The 19,311-nt window shown below is 47.3% G+C and overlaps 1 protein-coding gene across 2 annotated transcripts in view; it reads left to right on the top strand.

Annotated features, from left to right (window-relative positions):
* The window catches only part of LOC100117208 (epithelial discoidin domain-containing receptor 1), a 75,259-nt gene extending 56,480 nt beyond the window's left edge, over positions 1-18,779 (top strand). For both annotated transcript variants that reach the window (XM_031924537.2, XM_031924544.2), the window contains 14 exons: positions 7,802-7,974; positions 8,947-9,052; positions 10,241-10,466; positions 12,073-12,220; positions 13,264-13,559; positions 13,659-13,863; positions 13,947-14,134; positions 14,208-14,625; positions 15,059-15,216; positions 15,646-15,917; positions 16,001-16,180; positions 16,254-16,346; positions 16,412-16,553; positions 16,642-18,779. In XM_031924537.2, the coding sequence (XP_031780397.1) occupies positions 7,893-7,974; positions 8,947-9,052; positions 10,241-10,466; positions 12,073-12,220; positions 13,264-13,559; positions 13,659-13,863; positions 13,947-14,134; positions 14,208-14,625; positions 15,059-15,216; positions 15,646-15,917; positions 16,001-16,180; positions 16,254-16,346; positions 16,412-16,553; positions 16,642-16,944 (2,817 nt within the window). In that variant the 5' untranslated portion in view covers positions 7,802-7,892 and the 3' untranslated portion in view covers positions 16,945-18,779. The remainder of the gene's footprint in view (positions 1-7,801; positions 7,975-8,946; positions 9,053-10,240; positions 10,467-12,072; positions 12,221-13,263; positions 13,560-13,658; positions 13,864-13,946; positions 14,135-14,207; positions 14,626-15,058; positions 15,217-15,645; positions 15,918-16,000; positions 16,181-16,253; positions 16,347-16,411; positions 16,554-16,641) is intronic.
* Positions 18,780-19,311: the final 532 nt, after the last annotated feature.

Below are 19,311 nucleotides of genomic sequence, written 5' to 3'. Positions count from 1 at the left end.
GCATCAATCTTTTCTTTGTCGTACAGCCGAGTATATAGCGCCAAGGGCCGCAGACCCTCCGCGATTTCCACCTTTTGTTATTTGCGTTACCGAGGCTATTTGCTCTCGCTTCCTTTCTTCCCTCCCGAAAACGTCCGTCTTCCATCTCTCGCTTTCTCTCTCCCTCCCTCTCGTCCAATCTTCCGCTCTCTATCTATCTTCCGAGAGTACGCGGCTTTCGTTTTTCTCTTTCGGCGCGCGCCTGGCGTGTATAGAGGAGACCGTCTGTCTCGCGACTGGCTTCTATAACCATCGTTTTTCAGCGCTGCGCGAATCCCGAGGGACGGTATTTATTAACGAGAGTTTCGTTTTCTCGCGCAGCGGACAAACACACATATACCCCCCGTACATACATTATACGCTGCACGTTGTATTCCTGTATATAGGTACATATAATATGCAGCAGAGCGAGGAGTCGTCTTTGCATTCACGGGCTGATGGCGAAGCGCTGTTCCCCCAGCGCGTTTTGAATAATTCACGCGCGTGCGACTGATCTGAAAAGTCGCTGTGTTGGCTTCATCGATCATACTGTAGAGCCTCGATTAACGTGAGTAATGCGCGCGTTTCGAAGTATATGCGCTAAAAGCGTCAAACTCGATTACGCGGAGCCGAACGCTTGCAACGGCGCGCGAGATAATTTTCCGCGGAAAAGCTCCCCCTCGAGCAATCATCGGCGTTCGAATATAACGAGCGAACGAAAATCCATCGCTCGGGAGCTGTACATAGGCGAACGGCCCATCCATCCGAAAATATACACGCGATTTTTTACGGCTCTTCTTTTGTTCGTCGCACGTCGGCGTCTGCCGCGCCTCTTCTCCGCGAAAGATCAATCCGCGCTGGTCATAAATTTCGACTCTCTCTCTTTCTCTCTCGCGCACGCGCGTGCGCGCGAGCCATACACGCCCATACATTCAACGTGTATGTAGGAAGACGGATCCTGAGTGTATCCAACTATATATAGCATATGGGTATTGTATCGGAGAGAGCTTGCAGCCGGGGCGAATTCGTATGCATGTGTCGCCGGTACGTGCTTTTGCAATTTGCCGTACGTATGGAGCGTTTTTTACGCGTGCGCGCGGAGTTGAAAAGATCGCAAGTGCGTCGGCTTGCTGGAACGGAAAATCGACAGCTCTCGCGTGTGCGCTATATCCGGCAGATAATAGAAAAGCTCCCGTCGCGCGAGCTTTCTCTCCTCCCGCTCGCTCGCTCGCTCCTCTGGCCGATCGAGTCGAAAGCTTACAATTATCCGAGCTTGCGGCCACGGGTATGAGTGTGTGTGTGTATGTGTTTATATCTATACGTTGTCCCGCAGATTGAATAAGTCTCTCGATTTTTATTCCTTAGCAGTTGCGCGGTTCACCCTTTAACGGCATAATTAATCACAGCTATAACTTCAAAGAATCCGATATCTCCATTCGACGATGCAATTCAACTTCAGGCCATTCATCAAACCCCGCGTCTCGCGATCTCCCCTAAAATCAGCGCAATCAATAATTCAAAAATTATCTCCCGCGCTCCAAAGTGAAAAGCACGCTGAGAAAAAAGAAACTCGATTCTCCACTCACTCGCCATCGTCGCGAGTAAGAGAGTAAGAGAGAGGTCGACGGCGGGGCATAAATTACCCGCTACTCCCTTATGCAAAAAGTTGTTTGCGCGCCTTTGTGCGGCAGCGCAATCGAAGAGGGATTCCTGCGCGATCCTGATCAAATTAACGCCTCGCTCGAAAGCTCTATGTGTGTTTTTGTATAGCTATACAGCGTACCTATAACACAGCGCGTGCGCGAACTTTCGATAAAGAATTTATCGGCGCAGCAACGGGGATCGACGGCCGGGCTCGAAAGGAAACATCCATACAAAGAGCGAGAAACGCAATTCCGAGCGGCGTAAATTTTATGAATTTTCACGCGCGTCCCTCTCTCTGTATCTTGTTTTCTCCCTCCCCCTCTCTCTTCGCTCCCGGCGCGTATACCTGTATACAGTAGCTCTCACGCGACGCTTTTCCGTTTTGGATGTGTGCGCGACGCAGGCTTTGTTTTTTATTCATTTCCCGCCGTCGCCGCGGCTTTTTATCCGCCGTTCGTCGTTTTTATTATTGCACGCGCGTGCGTGACGCGACGAAAGAGAGAACTCGCGAGTGCTTGCACAGACACGACTCGTATAACTGTATACACGGGCGAAGGAAATGTAAGCGCGTAATGAGCGCTACCGCAGCGCGCTGCACATTTGGAATTACTAATTATTCGAAAGAGTCGAGGTGAAATTTTTTTTCCCGCGCTGCGAGAGAGAGAGAGAGAGAGAGAGAGAGAGAGAGAGAGAGAGCGGCGGCAGTGGGGCTCTTTTGTTGCCGACGGCGAGCGCGTTTGATTATTTATGCTCGGCGAACGAATGCAGCCGGGTTTAATGAAACATGAAAAGCAGTTATTAAAAATACGAGACGCGCAAGCTCGTTTGAGTGCGGCATGGCGTATACGTGCACGTGGCCGGAGTGTCTTTTTTAGAAAAACGAATCCGATGCGCTTTTATGCGGCTACGGCGTAGCGGCTTGCAACTGTAAATTTTCCGCTCGCGTAAACATGTTTCTCGGATATGCGTCCTGCGTTAACGAGGATTGAAATTCGCTCTGGAAGAGCTTTCAATGCGTAACTGTGTAGGTGCAGCCGTGTATTCGAAAGGGTTTGCAAGAGTTATACACGTCGAGCTACGGATTCATGCTTGCGGATGTGTGTTTCGTAGGCTAATTTATGTGGGACCTACATTTCTGACCGATACTCGGCGTCGCAAGCTCGGGTAATCTCCAGAACATATAGAGATGAATTATTTCAAAATCTTCTATATCAGTTTGCAAAGCAGAATTATACTCGTTTACGCGCGAATCAAGCGAATAGAGACGAAGAAAACCGTTAATTTTCCTCACGCTCGCCGCAAGCTCGACGCGGTAATTCGCAAAATGCCATCGTCCTCGATTAAAGTCAATAAAGCTCGACGTAGCCCCCAAGGCAAAAGCGAGCCTCTTTTCTCCGGGAGCTTTCATTAGAAAAAAAGCAGAAGCAGCTAGCCCCGGGCAGTCGGTCACAGAGAGATATTATAACGACACAGTAATTTCCACTTACGCTCTCGGCTCAACCCTCGCACGAGCTGCGCAGAGAAAAGGAAGCGGGAAAGGCCGCTGGCCCGACGACGACGACGACGACGATGACGCGCAGCTATTGAAGCGCGCGACGGCATGTATAGCCTTAATGATATAGCGCGCGCTGAAGCCGGGCTCCGCCGTTTTCATATAAAATCTCATTAAATCTGCACGGGCTCCTCGGCACTTGACTGGCACAATAGAGCGGAAATGCCTTCGTCGCGCTGCGATTTCTGACCCCAATACGCGCGACTCCGTCCTCTCCCACGCGCGGAGAAAAGAGCTGCCTGCAAGCACTGCAACGAGCATGCGCGCGGAATCGTCCGTTATGATATTATATAATAGAGTTTTGGACTGGCCAGGTTTGGCCTTCTCTGTTCTCCGGCTAGCGACGATAGGCGGCGACCTCTTTTCCTCATTAGAATCTGCGCGAATAACTGTCCTATATTGACGATATCGTTATTTTTCCCAGAAAAATAAAATAACGCCGCCTACGAAAGAAAAACATCCTTGCCACTCGGCGAAAACTAAATAACGAAAACAACAGTACAAAAGCAGAATGCATTGGATTTCCGCGCGGGCAAAACGTAACTACCGTCTCTTTCAATACCCAATGCTATGCGCGCATCATCATTATTTCGTTACACTCTACTCCCGCAATATTTTTCGCCCTCTCGCCTCGCCGCTTTTCAGCGCGGCATTTTCAATTTTTCGCGCGTCATTTTACCCAGCCGATTGCTTTGACAATTTTTCCGCTTCCCCATCCTCGATACGCTCTTCTCTCTGCAGCTATAGCTGAAGCGCGAGCTTTTATCATTATCTGCTGTATATTTCTCGATCGCGAGTTCCCCGCCGCGCGCGGGGTGTTTTTTAATGAATTTCGCGCGTCGGCTGACCGAGTTCCCGACACCTTTATTCTTCCCGTTGACGAAAGCTCAACCCTGCGAATTAACCTGTAAAAAAAGTGTCGCACGCAAGCGAACGTGTATACATACGTATCGCGCATATTACGCACTCGAAATAAAGCCAACCTTCTGCGATCTACGCACGACGCATACGTAAACTCGTCGTCAGCAGCAGCAGCGGCGGTGCGGCGTCTCGGCAACGATTTATGTGTATAGTCCCGGAAATTCGCCTCGTTATCGGCCATCGACGAGGTCCGCCCGCACAAACGAGAGGCCACCACGTCATAATGCGCACGTAGTTGCGCGGACCAGAGGTGCTTATACAATCGACGCTGCGTGGACTAGAGGACACGCGTATAGGCGCGTTATTTAACGACCAGCTTGCGCTGCTGCTGCTGCGTCTACTTTGCTCTCTGCGCTGCGAGGACTGCGGGATCGCGCGGCGCTCGGTTTACAACTCCACAGTGCGCTGTTGGATGCTTTTCGGAGGAAGGGACTGCGCGCTGATAACCGATTTTACGTTTTCTGTCTGCCGGAGAGTCGAGATTTATCAGGGCTTGTATGCTCGCTGTGTGTGTATACAGTGAACGGAAAGTTCTCCAAATATGGTGTATGGTATAGCGAAGGGTGTGTATTTTGAGATAACTGCAGTTTGCGTATCCGTATGCGTTCGGGGATCGGGTTGTATTTCCGTGCAAAGTTTTATTTCTGACGTAGGAGCTAAAAGTAGATAATAGACGCCGCGCCTGGCCATATCGGGACTATACTACTGATCGCGATGTTGCAAAACTGCTCGCGAGAAATAAACTTTCGTACATGCACTTCTGCAGCACACAACGAATATCTCTCGAGTATAAATTATCGGAAATCACTTGTTGCGGAAGTAAGCGATTGCGCGATTCAGATGCATGAATAAGTCGAGCATATACACACTTTCTTTTTCTTTGCTGCTGTTTACGCTCTCTCGAAAGCACTTAGCTTGGAATAACAACTCGGCATAACAACCTGCATTTATACGGACTCTTATGACTAATGGAAGAAGAAAAAACAAACAAATAAACTGCGCGGAAGCCGAGTTCTCGCTTATGCTCGCGAATCGTTATACAAGCTCTTTATTTCGACGTATATAGAAACTGTGAATATAGGCTGCAGTGAAAAAAAAACGGGGCGATTCTCGCAGCAGGAGTAGCATAAAGCACAATCAGTCCGAGCGTCGGTGAATCCAAAAGCCAGCGAGATCGGATAATTGAAAGGCTTTTTTCCGGGACAAAACACGTGCCAAATTAAATTACGGCGGAAGGGGGGGAGGGAGGGGAGGGCAGCAGCTACGCAAACTACGTGCACACAGCCATCGGGCAACACAGAGCGAGAGGTAGAGAGAGAGAGAGAGAGAGAGAGAGAGAGAGAGAGGGAGAGAGAGAGAGAGAGAGAGTATGCAACGCGGCAGCAAGAAACAGCGCGCGGGAACAAGAGAGGCGGAGATGGAGAAGCCGCAAGCTCGCTAAGCCGTTGACTAGCGTTCTCTCTCTCTCTCTCTCTCTCTCTCTCTCTCTCTCTATATATATATATATATATATATATATATATACACATGGAGTCAGCGCTTTATCTGTATACGCGAGCGCGAGCGGGGAGTGACCGGCCCCGAATTTGCATGGGTAATAGTTCCGCCGTTGCTCTTGCTCCTATAGTAGAGAGAGAAAGAGAGAGAGAGAGAAGGGGGGGATAGATAGCAACAGCACGCGCGCGGTGACTACCTACTTTGTTTTTGTCGAGCTGCAGCACACGGGTCGAAGCCAAGATCGAAGCCCACGCCGATTTGCTTAATTGATGCGAGCGACAGAGGGGGAGAAGCTTCATTCTTGCCGTTGGTTTTTGTTTCGACTGCTTTTGTCTCTCTTGCTCGCCCGTGTACACGATTAGTTCGGAAACGTTGGATTGCTTCGGTGTCGAAGGTGATCCACATAGCATATTTCGTGTCCTATTATAATAAAAAAGCTCTATAAATATTGAGAAATGCGCCTATTTCGATCTGCCGGCGGGAGATCATCAGCAATATAAAGCTCCATATCGCAGCCCTCGCACCCTTACGCTCGCATTTCCATATTCATTGAATTATTTTCCAGGCCGAATAGCAAAATGTAAAGAAAAAAAAGTGGAGCGGCCTAGGCTTTAGTGGCCGTCTCTCTCTGTATACGTATATATGTATATACGTTATCCGCAGCTGGACCGGTGCCCCGAATTTGCATGGATAATGGCTCAAAACAGCTGGGTGTATAAGGGACGCGCGCGCGAGCTTGTTTTTACCCGGATTCGGGAGTTCGCGTTAAGGGATTTGGCCGAGAGGGTGGGCCTCGCGAGCGCTTCTAAACAGCTGCCGCCTCGTTTTTGGGGATTTGAATTTTCAATGCGCTCGCTCTCTCTCTCTCTCTCTCTCTCTCTCTCTCTCTCTATATATATATATATATATATACTCGTATACACCGAATAGGGGGAGGCGGGCCAGCGCCGCTGGATTTATAGCCGAGAACGCTGATGAAGCGTTATGAGATATTACGAGGCGAGAGAGAGAGAGAGAGAGAGAGAGAGAGGGAGAGAGAGCTGGCGGTGTTTTATTTTTGTTTAAATTAATACCCCAAGCTCGGCGCTCGCTTCTGTGCGTATTATCTCTAATCTGGCCCCGATCAGCTTTATGCAGATGAGTCCTCCGCGTTTTGAATATTAGCTCGGTATCTTTTTTTTCTCGTCGAGGCTATGACGGCGAGATGGCATGTAACCAAGAGGCGCAGGGATATTAACGACGGCGCTGCGCCAGACAGAGGGAAACATTCATAAGACTCTCGAGCTGGCGGTGAATTATTGAGACGTCGAGCAGCTCGTGCGAAAGGCAATTCGGTTAATCTTGAATTCATTAGAAAGCATTTTTAATTACTGCCATTTACCAAAGGAGACGACCTCGACGCTCTTCCTGTCCTCGAGCCGGCGGAGCTCTCGAGATAAGGAGTTTTGAGGAGACGGGAATATTCGACGTTCATCCTCGACTCCCCGCGGATCAACAGGGCTTCTCGCGAGAGTTCTGTCAATTATGAATGATCGACTTCTGTTTGAGAATGTTTAATCGAGCGCTGCGTCATTCTCGCGGAGTCCGCTGTATATTTATATGCTTCCAAGCGAGCGGAAAAGAGGGGAGCTTTAAAGCTCTGTTAGAGATTTTTAAGCAAAATTATACGGCGAGGTGCCGCGAAATCCCGATGGTTTACAATATGCGCATGCATTCATTCGAATTATACGCAGGTATTTCTCTGCGGATAGAATTCTGATATAAGGTCCCAGGCGTGAAGTTTGTTCGAGCTTCCGAGAGCGGTGCTGGAGCTTTTGAGCTTAGTGCTGTCGACGCGAAGCGTCTTAGCCGGAAATTTCCCCCGTGCGTTTATTACGATGAAGTGTAAAGTAGTGCGCAAAAATCCCGAGAGCAAAGTGCAATCGCCTCATTTATGTTTGAATCGCGCATTATTTGTAAAAATTCGAGATGGATCGCAGCAGAACTTTAAGTGAAACGTAAGCTGCTGCCTCGCGAGTTTGACGTTTCAGCGGACACTTATCGCCGTTATGCATATATACGTGCAGAGGCGGCAGCCAAGTTTGAATGTTTTAATAACAATCATCCAATATCAACGTTATAAAAAATGATCATTTTATCTAAAAAGCCGTTTCTGTTTGCGTGTTACAGAGTAAAATGAAGCAGAAATCATCGGGCCTATCATGAAACATACGGCACAAGAGGCCGGGTGGCAGCGTTCTAGGATAACCCGTGACACATCATGGAACAGGTAGTTTTGCTGATAGGAGCCGTCCTGATAGCGTCGGCTCTCTGCGCCGAGCAACAGTCCAATAATGTTTTTGGTAAGAACTACCCCATTCCCGACATTTTAAACAAGCACCGCAATAGCCAGTTAAAGCTCGGGCATATGCTAAAAAAATACAATGTAGTTTTGGCACGCCGTGCGTAGTACAATTTTTCATAATTATATTAAAACGAGTAGAAATTTCAAACAGCGAATGTACTTCAAACAATGAAAGGCCCTTACTTTTCATGCGCGCACGCATCGTACAAAGGGGCTTCTCAACGCTCCGCGCATTGTTACACGCACTGCGAAGCTAGAAATTACAAAGCGAGAAAAACTGCAACGGCGTCAAATGTAGCTCTCGCTATTACAAAGCGCTATACCCTTGGGTGCAATTTTTAAGCTCTTATACCGAGCGCGTACACCAGTAGCCGGCAACGCTGCTATGTTAATTTTTTCACGACTCAAACGATGATGCGTAGAAATTGCGTTTACTTTTTAACGGCCGGACGTATACAGCGTCGGGAAGGGAAATTTTATAAAATCGAGAAGCCTCCAAAAATTGCAGCGAAAAAACTCGCAACAATGGAGCTCAATGTGCATCGTCTGATGGGGTTTCCCAGCTTAACGCGGCCATATTACTACGCGTTTTTGCCTTCGTTTATCCATCGGATATTAAAGAGAGAGAGAGAGAGAGAGAGAGAGAGAGAGAGAGAGAGAGCCGGGCGCTAGCGCATCGGGCCATTTGCATAATGCAACAAGGGGTCAATATGCGAACGGCAAAGTCGTAATATTATTACTCGCGCGGCCCCTACCACGTCGTAGCCAGCAGCAAGTCTCTCGTCTCAAAGCAACGGCGAACTGCGCAGGCAAGACACGGAGCGAAGCATAACACAGTAGACGCTTTTTGCTGCGCCTCTCTCTCTCTTTCTCTCTCTCTCTCTCTCTCTCTCTCTCTCTCTCTCTCTCTCTCTCTCGTCCTCCTCGGGGCTGATCCGCCGGTAATTGGATAACGTTAATGTCGTTCCAGGCCATTGTATACTTCCGCTCGGCATGGAGGAGGGAAAAATTCCGGACCACGCCATCACGGCTTCCTCCAGCTACGAGATGAAGTCCGTCGGGCCGCAGAATGCAAGGTAAGATTGATAACGACGATCATTATTATGATTACAGTCGCCGCTGCGCTGCAAGCTCGCAAAGGGAATGCTCGTCGTCGGGATTCTTCCTTCGTTAAAAAAGTTTCAAGAGAGAAAGACGCTATGCATAGGGAAGAGATACACCGAGTAGACGACTCGGCTTTCAAAAGAAACTGCCGCGTTTTTGTTTATACGACGTGTCGCGAAAAACTGTCTCCTTCATAATGTGCACGCAGTGTGATCGAATTGAATCAGCGCGCGCAGCATGTGCAAAGTACTCTAATGCTATGAAATCACCTTACGGTTATATAATCAGGCGAGAATGTTAAGTGGCATTCCGTTGGGAATTCAACTTGACGTCCAACGCAATGATCATTTATTAGCTGTACTCTCGGTATACGAGTTTAAATCGCAGGCGCAAATTCGGACGCGTTATATAAATTTGTGATTTTATTTAGTGGATTAAAATTATCTCGTTTCAAAAAATTCATCGAATAATCCCTCGGCTTTAAGCACGCGGGGGAACTTTAACTCTTCTCGGCAACTTTCCCAGAACTCGAGTTCTTCAAAGCAATACAAGAAATAAATCTCTTAGAAAAAAAATTTCTCTCCGAGAGCTAGGCGAACCTTATAAGCAAGGGAAAGCTCCTCTCAAAGATGTTAAATGCGGTTGTCAAAGAAATGCGGAGGCGATAAATAACCCTTGCACCGTAGTGTATTCGGTGAAAAGTCTTCGATTTCGCTTTCGCGTCAATATCGTAATTTCCAAATATACGAGTACACCACTTCGACTCAGTTTATTTGTCGTCTAACGAAGAGAAACTCCCACTAATTTGCCATCCGCTGCCCTTTCTACGAAACGTCTGCAGCGTCATCAAGAGGAGAGAAGCCGCAAAAAGTAAATAAACAGCTCTTATCCACTCGGCCCGGCGGGCGCTTGCGGCAAAGAAAAGAAGCCGTCAACTCGTCAAGCTTGCGCGATATCGCTGGCGTAGAAGCGCCCTCGGAGAACTTTTATTCGCGCGCGCGCTCGTAACTTCCAGCTCATGTAATAATAACGAGTCGGACGTCTACGCCAGCAGCGGCGGCGCTTGTATCCTAGAAAACTAGAAGCTTTTCGCTAAAAAAAAATAAATGAATACATGTATATAACAAAGTCTAAAGGTTCACCCTCTCTTCTTTCCGCAGAATACGTCAGGAGAAGAACGGCGGCGCCTGGTGCCCGAAGGCGCAGATAAGCAGCGACATCCGCGAGTACCTCGAGGTCGACCTAACGAAGGATCATCTAATTACGTGGACGGAGACGCAGGGCCGCTTCGGGAACGGCGAGGGCCAGGAGTACGCGGAGGCCTTTTTCCTCGAGTACTGGCGCGACCTCAAGTGGCATCCCTACAAGAATCTCAGGGGCGACCGGGTGCGTGCCGAACTACACTCTCTATTACTGCACCCACTATATAGCTATATACAGTATACCACACTTGCGCTCACTTGGCTTCTCGCGTTTCCAGGGGCTCGCCAGCTCTCCTTCTCTAATATATAATACACGCACTCGTCGGCCGCGCCGCGCTGAGAATATCACGTTGGATCTAATAAAAATGAAAGATGTATAGTGGATGTGCGAACTCTCGTATCGCTGTCTCGCGTAAATTCCATACCGAGAGTCTCGCGGGCGGCGCGAGGGTTGATAACGTTTTTTGCGAAGCTCCGTGTAGTTTATTAAAAAGTGATGATTTCGGTGAGTATAATATACTCTGCATAATCGCTTGATACGCTTAACCACCTGACGCTCCCCGCGCGTCTCGCATAGTCTACTCTTGTATACGATATTTCAGTGCGCAAAGCATCAGCGCGTATACACACAGCGCGTAAAAGGAGCCGCCGAAGCGTCTCGAGGGTCTTCGGGAATGGGAAGTTTCTCTCCTCGCCCGCCAACTTTTCTTATTTGACGCTTGACTATACAATATTCGTACTTTAATAGCGCGCGCTTGTGTAGACTTTTCGCGGTGATTTTTTGAGCCGAGCGCATCTTTCATTTTTCCCTTTCTTGGAGCGGCGCGCTTAAGGGCTTTAGCGCGAGCGAGTGTATATATCAGCTGAATAACTCATTTGCATATTCGCGCTCTGCGCGTATATCGAGTCGGAGAGTTTTTCTTTCGTTGCTCCTCGCTGCGCGGCAAGATCGATTGATTTTTTATTCACGCGATGACGAGCCGCGACGGGATTCGTTTGGTGCAAATGTTATGAATTTTTCGCGCAGTTTTATGTGGGAAAGACGCGCGCTACTGTGCCGACTTTTCACCAAGGGCAATATACGCGATTGCGCGAGACTATTATATATATATATACACACACACACACGCACGCACGCACGCGCGCGCGCAATGTATAGTGCAAGCGCTCGCCGCTAACGTGATAATACTGCAATCGCATTAATAATTTCGCGAAATTTCATTATCTCCGAAATTATAAATCCATTACGCTCTCGCGCTGGCGCGCGTTTGTACAATTTTATCCTCGCTCTGCGCGCGGCGCGGAAAATTGTCCGCCATTTCGTTTGATTTCGCGTCGCCACCGTTGGTAAAAATAAGATTGCGTGCATGTATTATAATTTATTTATAGGTATATCGCTTTTGTAACCGCCGGCAAATCAACTTACATAATCAACTTTGATAAAATACGAAAAGCTTTCGCCTTTCACTCAGGAGCGTACGTAAGTGCTGCGAAATTGAAGGTGTATCGCGTATTTCATTTTTCGAGTTCCCGTGGCTACAACCTATACACATTTCAATAAATCTAGCCATGTATAAGCAAACTTTTCCCGCGCACCTGCGCGCGCCGGGAGAAAAATATCAGCCGCGACGGCGCGACGAAGTGAAAAAGAAGTCACTCCGGTGGGAAGCCAACAACACACGCACACACAGACACAGAATTAGACAACAGAAGACAATGCATCTTGCCGCTAATGGACAGTCTCGCGGGGCAGGAGGAGAAATCACTTAAGGACTTTTGAAATTTCACAGGTGCTGCGGGGCAACAGCAACACGTACCTGGTCGAGAGACAAAAGCTCGAGCTGCCTTTCGTCGCGAGCAGGGTGCGCTTTGTTCCTTACAGCCAGCATCCGCGCACCGTCTGCATGAGGGTCGAAATTTACGGCTGCGCCTGGGAGCGTAAGTGACGTCGATAAACCACCCCGCTGTGCTTTTCCTCCCGCGCTCTCTCCCTGCATGTGCGTGCACTATTATGCGCTTCCTGCACCGCGACGTTGCAGAGCTTTAATTATTCAGCTGACGCCCTTTTTTCGCCGCGCGGCGTGCAGTACACTCGGCGAATTTATCGCGGCTTCGCGTGCACGGTAGGTGATCGCGTGTGGAATGAAATTTTTCTGACCGAAGGAACTAATTGATCGCATCCATTTTTCCAGCGTGGAAATTGCTCGCAGCGCGTTTCCCCGACATCTCAATTCCGCTGCGCTTTTTCGCCGTCGCGATCCGCAAATAATCGATATTAACTCTTCCGCCTGGCTTTTCAACATCCCCGGACTCTTATTACTTCCTCCCTCCCTCTCTCTCTTCGCTGCTTCGGCCAACTTTGCCTCATCTTTAATCTCGAGCGATCTCGCGTCGCGAAGAGTGGAGCCGACTACCGGCGCTGCATGTGATTTTTCTTCTTCTCGATTTCCAGGATCAATCAGGTCTGAAAGCATTTCTTGCCGTACACATACCGAAACGCAAACTTCCGACACAATCGAGACCTATGTATAGAGAAGAGGGAGAGAGAGAGAGAGAGAGAGAGAGAGAGAGAGAGAGAGAGAGAGAGAGAGAGAGGAGAGAGAGCGCGGTTTCACCGCTGCGGCAAAGGGAGGGAGACAGTAAAGGAGAAACTTGTTTTATTGAAAACTTTTTAGGTTCTCGTACATTTTTTCCTCCGCAATAAAAGAGGCCATTTCTTTGCCGGGGAACTTAACACAATGTTCGCGATTTTCCTTTCTTCCCTCCCTCTCTCATTCCCGCAAGAGTGCCGAGTTTTTAGAGCATTATTTTCCGGAGGCCTTTACGGCTCGAACTAAATAAATTACCCGCTCTCAATTTTCCTCCACCGAGAAGCGATGGCAAAGTTTCCAACGGCGACGAATCAATCGGATAAGCATTGTTGCTCGAGACTTTGATCAGATTTGTTTCGCAGCGACTTTCATTCGTTCGTTTGTGTGCAGAGAGGATAGCGAGCTACACGATACCGGCGGGAGAGATCCACGGCCCCAACAACAGCAACCTCGATGACTCGTCTTACGATGGCAGCGAGGTTAACGGCACCCTCAGCAACGGTCTTGGCCAACTGACCGACAACGTCCTCGGCGACGAGCAGGAGTTCCTCTCTTCGTCGAGCGGCAACAACTGGGTCGGCTGGGGCAACCGCGAGATCGTCGAGCTCGTCTTCGAGTTCAAGGAGGTCCGGGAGTTCGACAACTGCAGCATCCACGTGGCGCACGTGCCCAGGCGCGAGATCGAGGTCGGCTCATAGGTTGCGCGGAAGGAGACTTCATTTGTTCATCGGCAAAAATATCAACCCCTTCTCTCTCTCTCTCTCTCTCTCTTTCTCGATTCGCAGGTGTTCTCGCTGATTCAGGTGTGGTTCTCCTACGACGGCAAGAACTATCAGACGTCGACGGAGAAAATCGATATCTCCAACGACTTCAAGCCGAACGCGGCTGTGGTCGAGATCCCGCTCCAATTAAAAACCGGCCGGTTCGTTAAGCTGGAGATCAAGCCGAGGTCCAAGTGGCTGCTCATCAGCGAGGTGACTTTCGGATCGGGTATGAGACTTTTCCTCCTTTGTAATTCATCTCTCGCGCACTCGGGTTCGAATTGAAAAAAACAAACTTTTCGAACACCCCAGTCCCCGGATTGAGGAACCTCACGAACGATGCGATGCCGGAGCAGAGCGTTGTGTTCGAGCGCAACGAGACGGACGTGCCGGAGCCGACGCGCCCGAAGAGCGAGCTGAACGAGACCGTTTACGAGCCCAACCCGAACCTAACACCCGACGCCTTCCCCATCGGCAACTCGCAGACGTACATAGGCCTGGTAAGCTACGCTCCTACTCGGGCTCGAAACTCAAAATTACAGCCAATAAAAAAATACCTCGCATCGTCCTCAGGTGAGCGGAGTGCTGACGGTGCTGGCCCTGCTGCTCACCTGCACGGTCTTCCTGATGAAGCAGCGCGGCCGCAACAAGGTCGCCCTGCTGCAAAAGCATACGGCTCTGCTATGCGGTCCAACCGCGCCGGGGATCACCATCAACATGAAGGACATCAAGCTCTCGACGCCGATCGTCGTGAACGGTTTATCCCAGTCGAGGCTCTCCATCAAGAGCAAAGGTTTCGCATCGGCTCTCGCTGGTAACGCCGCCGCCGACGATAACATGGGCACCTTACGCAGCAGCATCCGCAGCGACAACGGCAGCGAGTACGAACAGTGCAGCGCTTACGAGCGCACCTACAAGCTTTTCTCCGAGGAGAATCTCGCCTACGAGCCCGCGCCCACCCACAAGACCGAGAGGTTCTCCACCTGCAGTGGTGAGTTTGCTATTGTTAAGGGCCTTTTTACGGGTTTATGCGCTTTGCTATTATTATTTATTCAATTGAAAATTAATCAAAAGAGAATTACAGCGAGAAGCTCGATCGTGTATTTACCTTCGGGTGCAAAATTAAATCCGAAAATTCAATTTATCCACGTTCGCATGTAATAAATTCAAATAATATTGTATACTGCGAATGTGCAGTTGATTACTTCGATCGACGAATCGAAAAGTATTGAAAATCCGCAGATGGATTATTCATTAAATTTTCAAATGCCCTCCAGCAATCGCTTGGTCTCGTTTATCCGAATCGCAAGCGTTTTATTGAAAAATATGCTGTATAATTTTATACCTCAGAAATTTATTCACGCATATTTGAACCACTGTTATATTGTCGAAACGATATAACGCGTGTCAACGCATTTTTCAAGGTGTCACGGACTTTACGAGCGAGCACAGCTACCAGGAGGACAAATCGAGCGAGAGGATAGCGCCGACGGCTTTTCCCGTTAAACGACACGGACATAACAACTCCAAAGCAAATCACAAGGTCCACGAGGGTTACTACGCAGCCACGGATATTCTGACGGTAACTCGACTGAGAATTACCTCTTGTGCGCTTATCACTCGTGGTTGAAATGCTCGAACTTGTCTTTTGAAGCAGACGCGAGAGAAAATAAAAACGACGTGTAACGCTCTGCTTGCGAAACGTTCGTTGCGCAGATCGTAAACTGGTAATTGGTATGCTTTGTAAAAAAGGGGAAAAAATACTATATACTAGCTCGTTAAACGATGTGCAACTTTTATAACGAAACTCGGCCCGGAGCATCTCGGGTATCGCTCAATTACATCTCGAATTTCCGCGCGGCATCGAATGGAAAGTTTGTCCAATTAGAGTCAATCGATGCGAGCAGCTCCCTTTCAAAGGGCCTGAAAAAAAGTCACTACAATTCAGCGGCGAAAAATGAAAGCACATCGCTTAAAGTCGAGTGTAACTAAACGATGTTCCGAGTTGCAGATCAAACGAAGAGAGCAGCAGAGCTCGTCGAGTCTGTTCACGCCCCTTCAGATCCAGGAGAGCGTCCAGCTGTCGAACACCTCGAGCATCTACAACATCCAGCAGATATCGAGGCACCGGCTGAGGATTCTGGACAAGTTCGGCGAGGGAAGCTTCGGCCTCGTCTACCTCTGCGAGGCCAAGGGCATACAGAGCCCCGATATCGGCACGATACGCAACAGACAAATCGTCATCGTGCGATCGCTCTGGAGAGGCGTCACCGATTCCCTCAAGTGAGTTTCGTGTCCTCGTTTGACATCGTTCGATTATCTGCATACGGAGATGGACGATCAGGAGTGAAATTTTCGTTTCTCAGGAAGGACTTCATGAAGGACATGCATTTACTGGCTGCGATTCGAGATCTCAACGTCGCGAGGATAATCGCTCTGGTCGAGGAGGAACCGATGGGTGCTGTTTTCGAGTACGGCGAACTTGGCGACCTTCCGACCTTCATGAAGAGCGGAAGCGAAAACGGAAACGACGACCTGACCATGAGGTAGTTACTTGCATTACAGTCGATCTTCCAATGTCTCTGGTTTCGATATCTTTAGTGACGACTTTCCTTCCAGTTACGGCTGCCTCCTCAATTTCGTCACCCAAATTGCTTCCGGGATGAAGTACTTGGAGAACTTGAAAATCCCACACTGCGATCTGGCTGCCAGGTACGAACGCTGCGTACTCAATTTTGCAAAAAAATAAATAATTCCTAACTAATATGATTTTTCAGAAACTGCTTCGTCAATAAGAACCTGATCATCAAAGTTTCGGATCACGCTCTCTACTGTGGCAAGTACGATCACGAATACTACGTCAATGGATACTACGCTAAAATACCTCTTCGGTGGATGGCCTGGGAAGCCGTCCTGATGGTAAGATTAAAACCGCAACAATCAGGATAGGAGCTGTGGTATATAATGTAAAGCGTAACGACTGAACTCACTCGGCGTGTTCTTGCAGGGCAAGTGCAGCAGTCAGTCGGACGTCTGGTCGTACGCGGTGACAGTCTGGGAGATATTCAGCAGCTGCAGCGAGCTGCCCTACGCGGAGCTCACCTCCGAGCAGGTGCTGGAGAACTGCAGTCGCTGGTACCAGAGCACGCCGAACAACAACCAGCAGCAGTTGCCCCGTGTCCTGCCCCAGCCGAGTCTCTGCCCACGCGAGCTCTACCACATGATGAGCAAGTGCTGGAGCAGGCGAGCCGAGGACAGACCCAACTTCGAAGAGATCTACCTCTTCCTCAAGAGACTCACTTTCGACTGAGCGCTCAGGATGTACCGTTTGTTCCGAAACAGTCAGTCGAGCGGGCAAGAGTGTCCGAGGTCCATCAGTCTGCACGACATAAATCAACTGATCCATCTGTCAGGATGATGAAACAGTGTGCTTGGTAATCAACTGAACTGCACAGAACGGAACACGAACTTACATATCCCTCAGTGCGCGCTGTCGAATCAAGATCACGTACCTATGAGAAACTGTCGCTTAAAACGCTAGAGTATTAGGATGCGAAGGAGGCCGCGTGATGATCGCGCCTGGACCAAATCAAAGAATAACAATCAGTATTGAAGAAGGTGGCGTGAGACCCACGGCGTCATATAAATAATATTCCGTGCACATAGTCGCCGACAATTATTGTGAGAGAAGTCGCGCTTTTCCCACGCCTTTTTATCAATTATAGACAAGAGACAGAGAGTGTGTGTGAGTGTACGCGTGTGCCCATATGCACGATCGATATCAGAATCATATTTTTCGCAACGTAGGCTGAGGTGGCACCGAATGTTTACGAGTATCGTATGTTTAATCGGTTGAGCTAGGCGCTGCAAATGTCAACTTTGATTAATTAATCATTAGGTCGCTTGTATGAGTTTTAGTACGTTACGATATACAAGTGTTATATGTAGTCCCTTATTGCAGTATTTTTAATGTTCTATTTTCATTGACTTCTTTGTTACACAAATATTGTTGAACATCTTTTGATGTAAGAACGCGTACTTATAAATAGGTTGAACGTCATCGTGAGTCTAATATTACCTCAGAATTTTTGTGAAAAGTTTTATTAACATTACGTGTACTGCTATCGTGACCACTCGAGGATGTGAAAATACGGTGTTGGTATGATATCATCGATGATACTAATTTATCACGAATCATCCTTAGGAAATTTCGACACTATCTGATTTTTATCCAACAACAAAGCAGGTTGCAAGTAATCGTAAAGTTATAAATTAAAAGGGTAGTTCCTTCAGTAGTAAAGCACTAAATTTTGTATAGTGATTTTACGATTACTTGGGCCAATAAACTCGTTGTGCGTATTATAATGCGATTTCATTCGAGAGTATAACCTCGTACAGTATCATCACAAACATTACCAATTAAGAAAGCATCTCTAAGTCATATCTGTAACACGAACTTTACAACAGTGAAATATAGTATTAATGACATACATATTTAAGCAAAATGTAAAATATTATATGATAAACTAACGAGTATGATAATATAGTTACTTATTTGTATTTTATTCATTGAATGCATAATTCCAATGTATTGAAGAACATTTCTGATGTTACTACTTTACTTAAATATAGCTAATTAATTTTACTAGTACTTGAGGAGGACAAAGGTACACACACACACATATATATATATATATATATATATATATATATATATATATATATATATATACACATAGGATAATTTGTATCCCCCTTTTCAATTTTGGAATCTACTAAGGCAGACAGACTTGCCTTTGGCACAAGAATTCAGGCAGAGTAAACAAAATGTATTTTTGAAAAGACATCAGATGTTATATACCTGCGGGAAATATCAAATCCACGAGTCTCCAAAATTGGAGTAACCTTCCACTAGTTATTGTCACTTTTGGATTATGGTCAATCCATAGATATTAGTTTTTGGTGTAAGAAAGGCGTACCAACACAGCACGAATGATCGGTTTAGCCGTTCTCTGAATTAAACTTCTAGCCTAGGTGATGAAAAAGAAAATGTAAATTAATAAGCGTTATTCGGTGCTCAACTGCGCTATCTTCAGTCTATCAAGTCGCTCAAGCGTCAACGAACAAAAAATGAAAATTGATGTGTCAGTATTATTTTTTATCTTGTTATTCAATCTTGTAGTTCTTGAAGCTTTTGTAATATTTCATTATTGTACATATATACTTTATCAATGATTCTAGATATATACGTTGCGAGAATATATCTTGTGTATCAGAATTTTCCAGATAGTAGCATACATTAAGGCGTTAAAAACAATGTATAATTAAACTGCCATCAGACTCGCACTATGTTACAAACCATTATATACATACGAAAAATTGAGTGTTCTGAGAAAGCGTTTACTTGAAACTATATAGACTTCTGGAGGTAGCGAAAACTCACCTGGGGTTGCAATTCACATATCCGCGTTTTTATCCTGCATATAACGTATAAGTATAAATATTGCTATACTAAAATTGACGACAAATTGCGCTTTTGCATCGAGTCGTATATAATCTTCTAGAGCGAGTAAAATTTTTACCAATTCCTGATGATCTCATCCATAATTAATAACGTCTTAAAAGTTTATATATATATATATATATATATATATATATATATATATATATATATATA

Source organism: Nasonia vitripennis, chromosome 1 (genome assembly GCF_009193385.2).
Source record: "Nasonia vitripennis strain AsymCx chromosome 1, Nvit_psr_1.1, whole genome shotgun sequence".
NCBI classification, from domain to species: domain Eukaryota; kingdom Metazoa; phylum Arthropoda; class Insecta; order Hymenoptera; family Pteromalidae; genus Nasonia; species Nasonia vitripennis.
The sequence above is the reverse complement of the archived record's forward strand: the minus strand, read 5'-3'. Positions and strand labels throughout refer to the sequence as shown.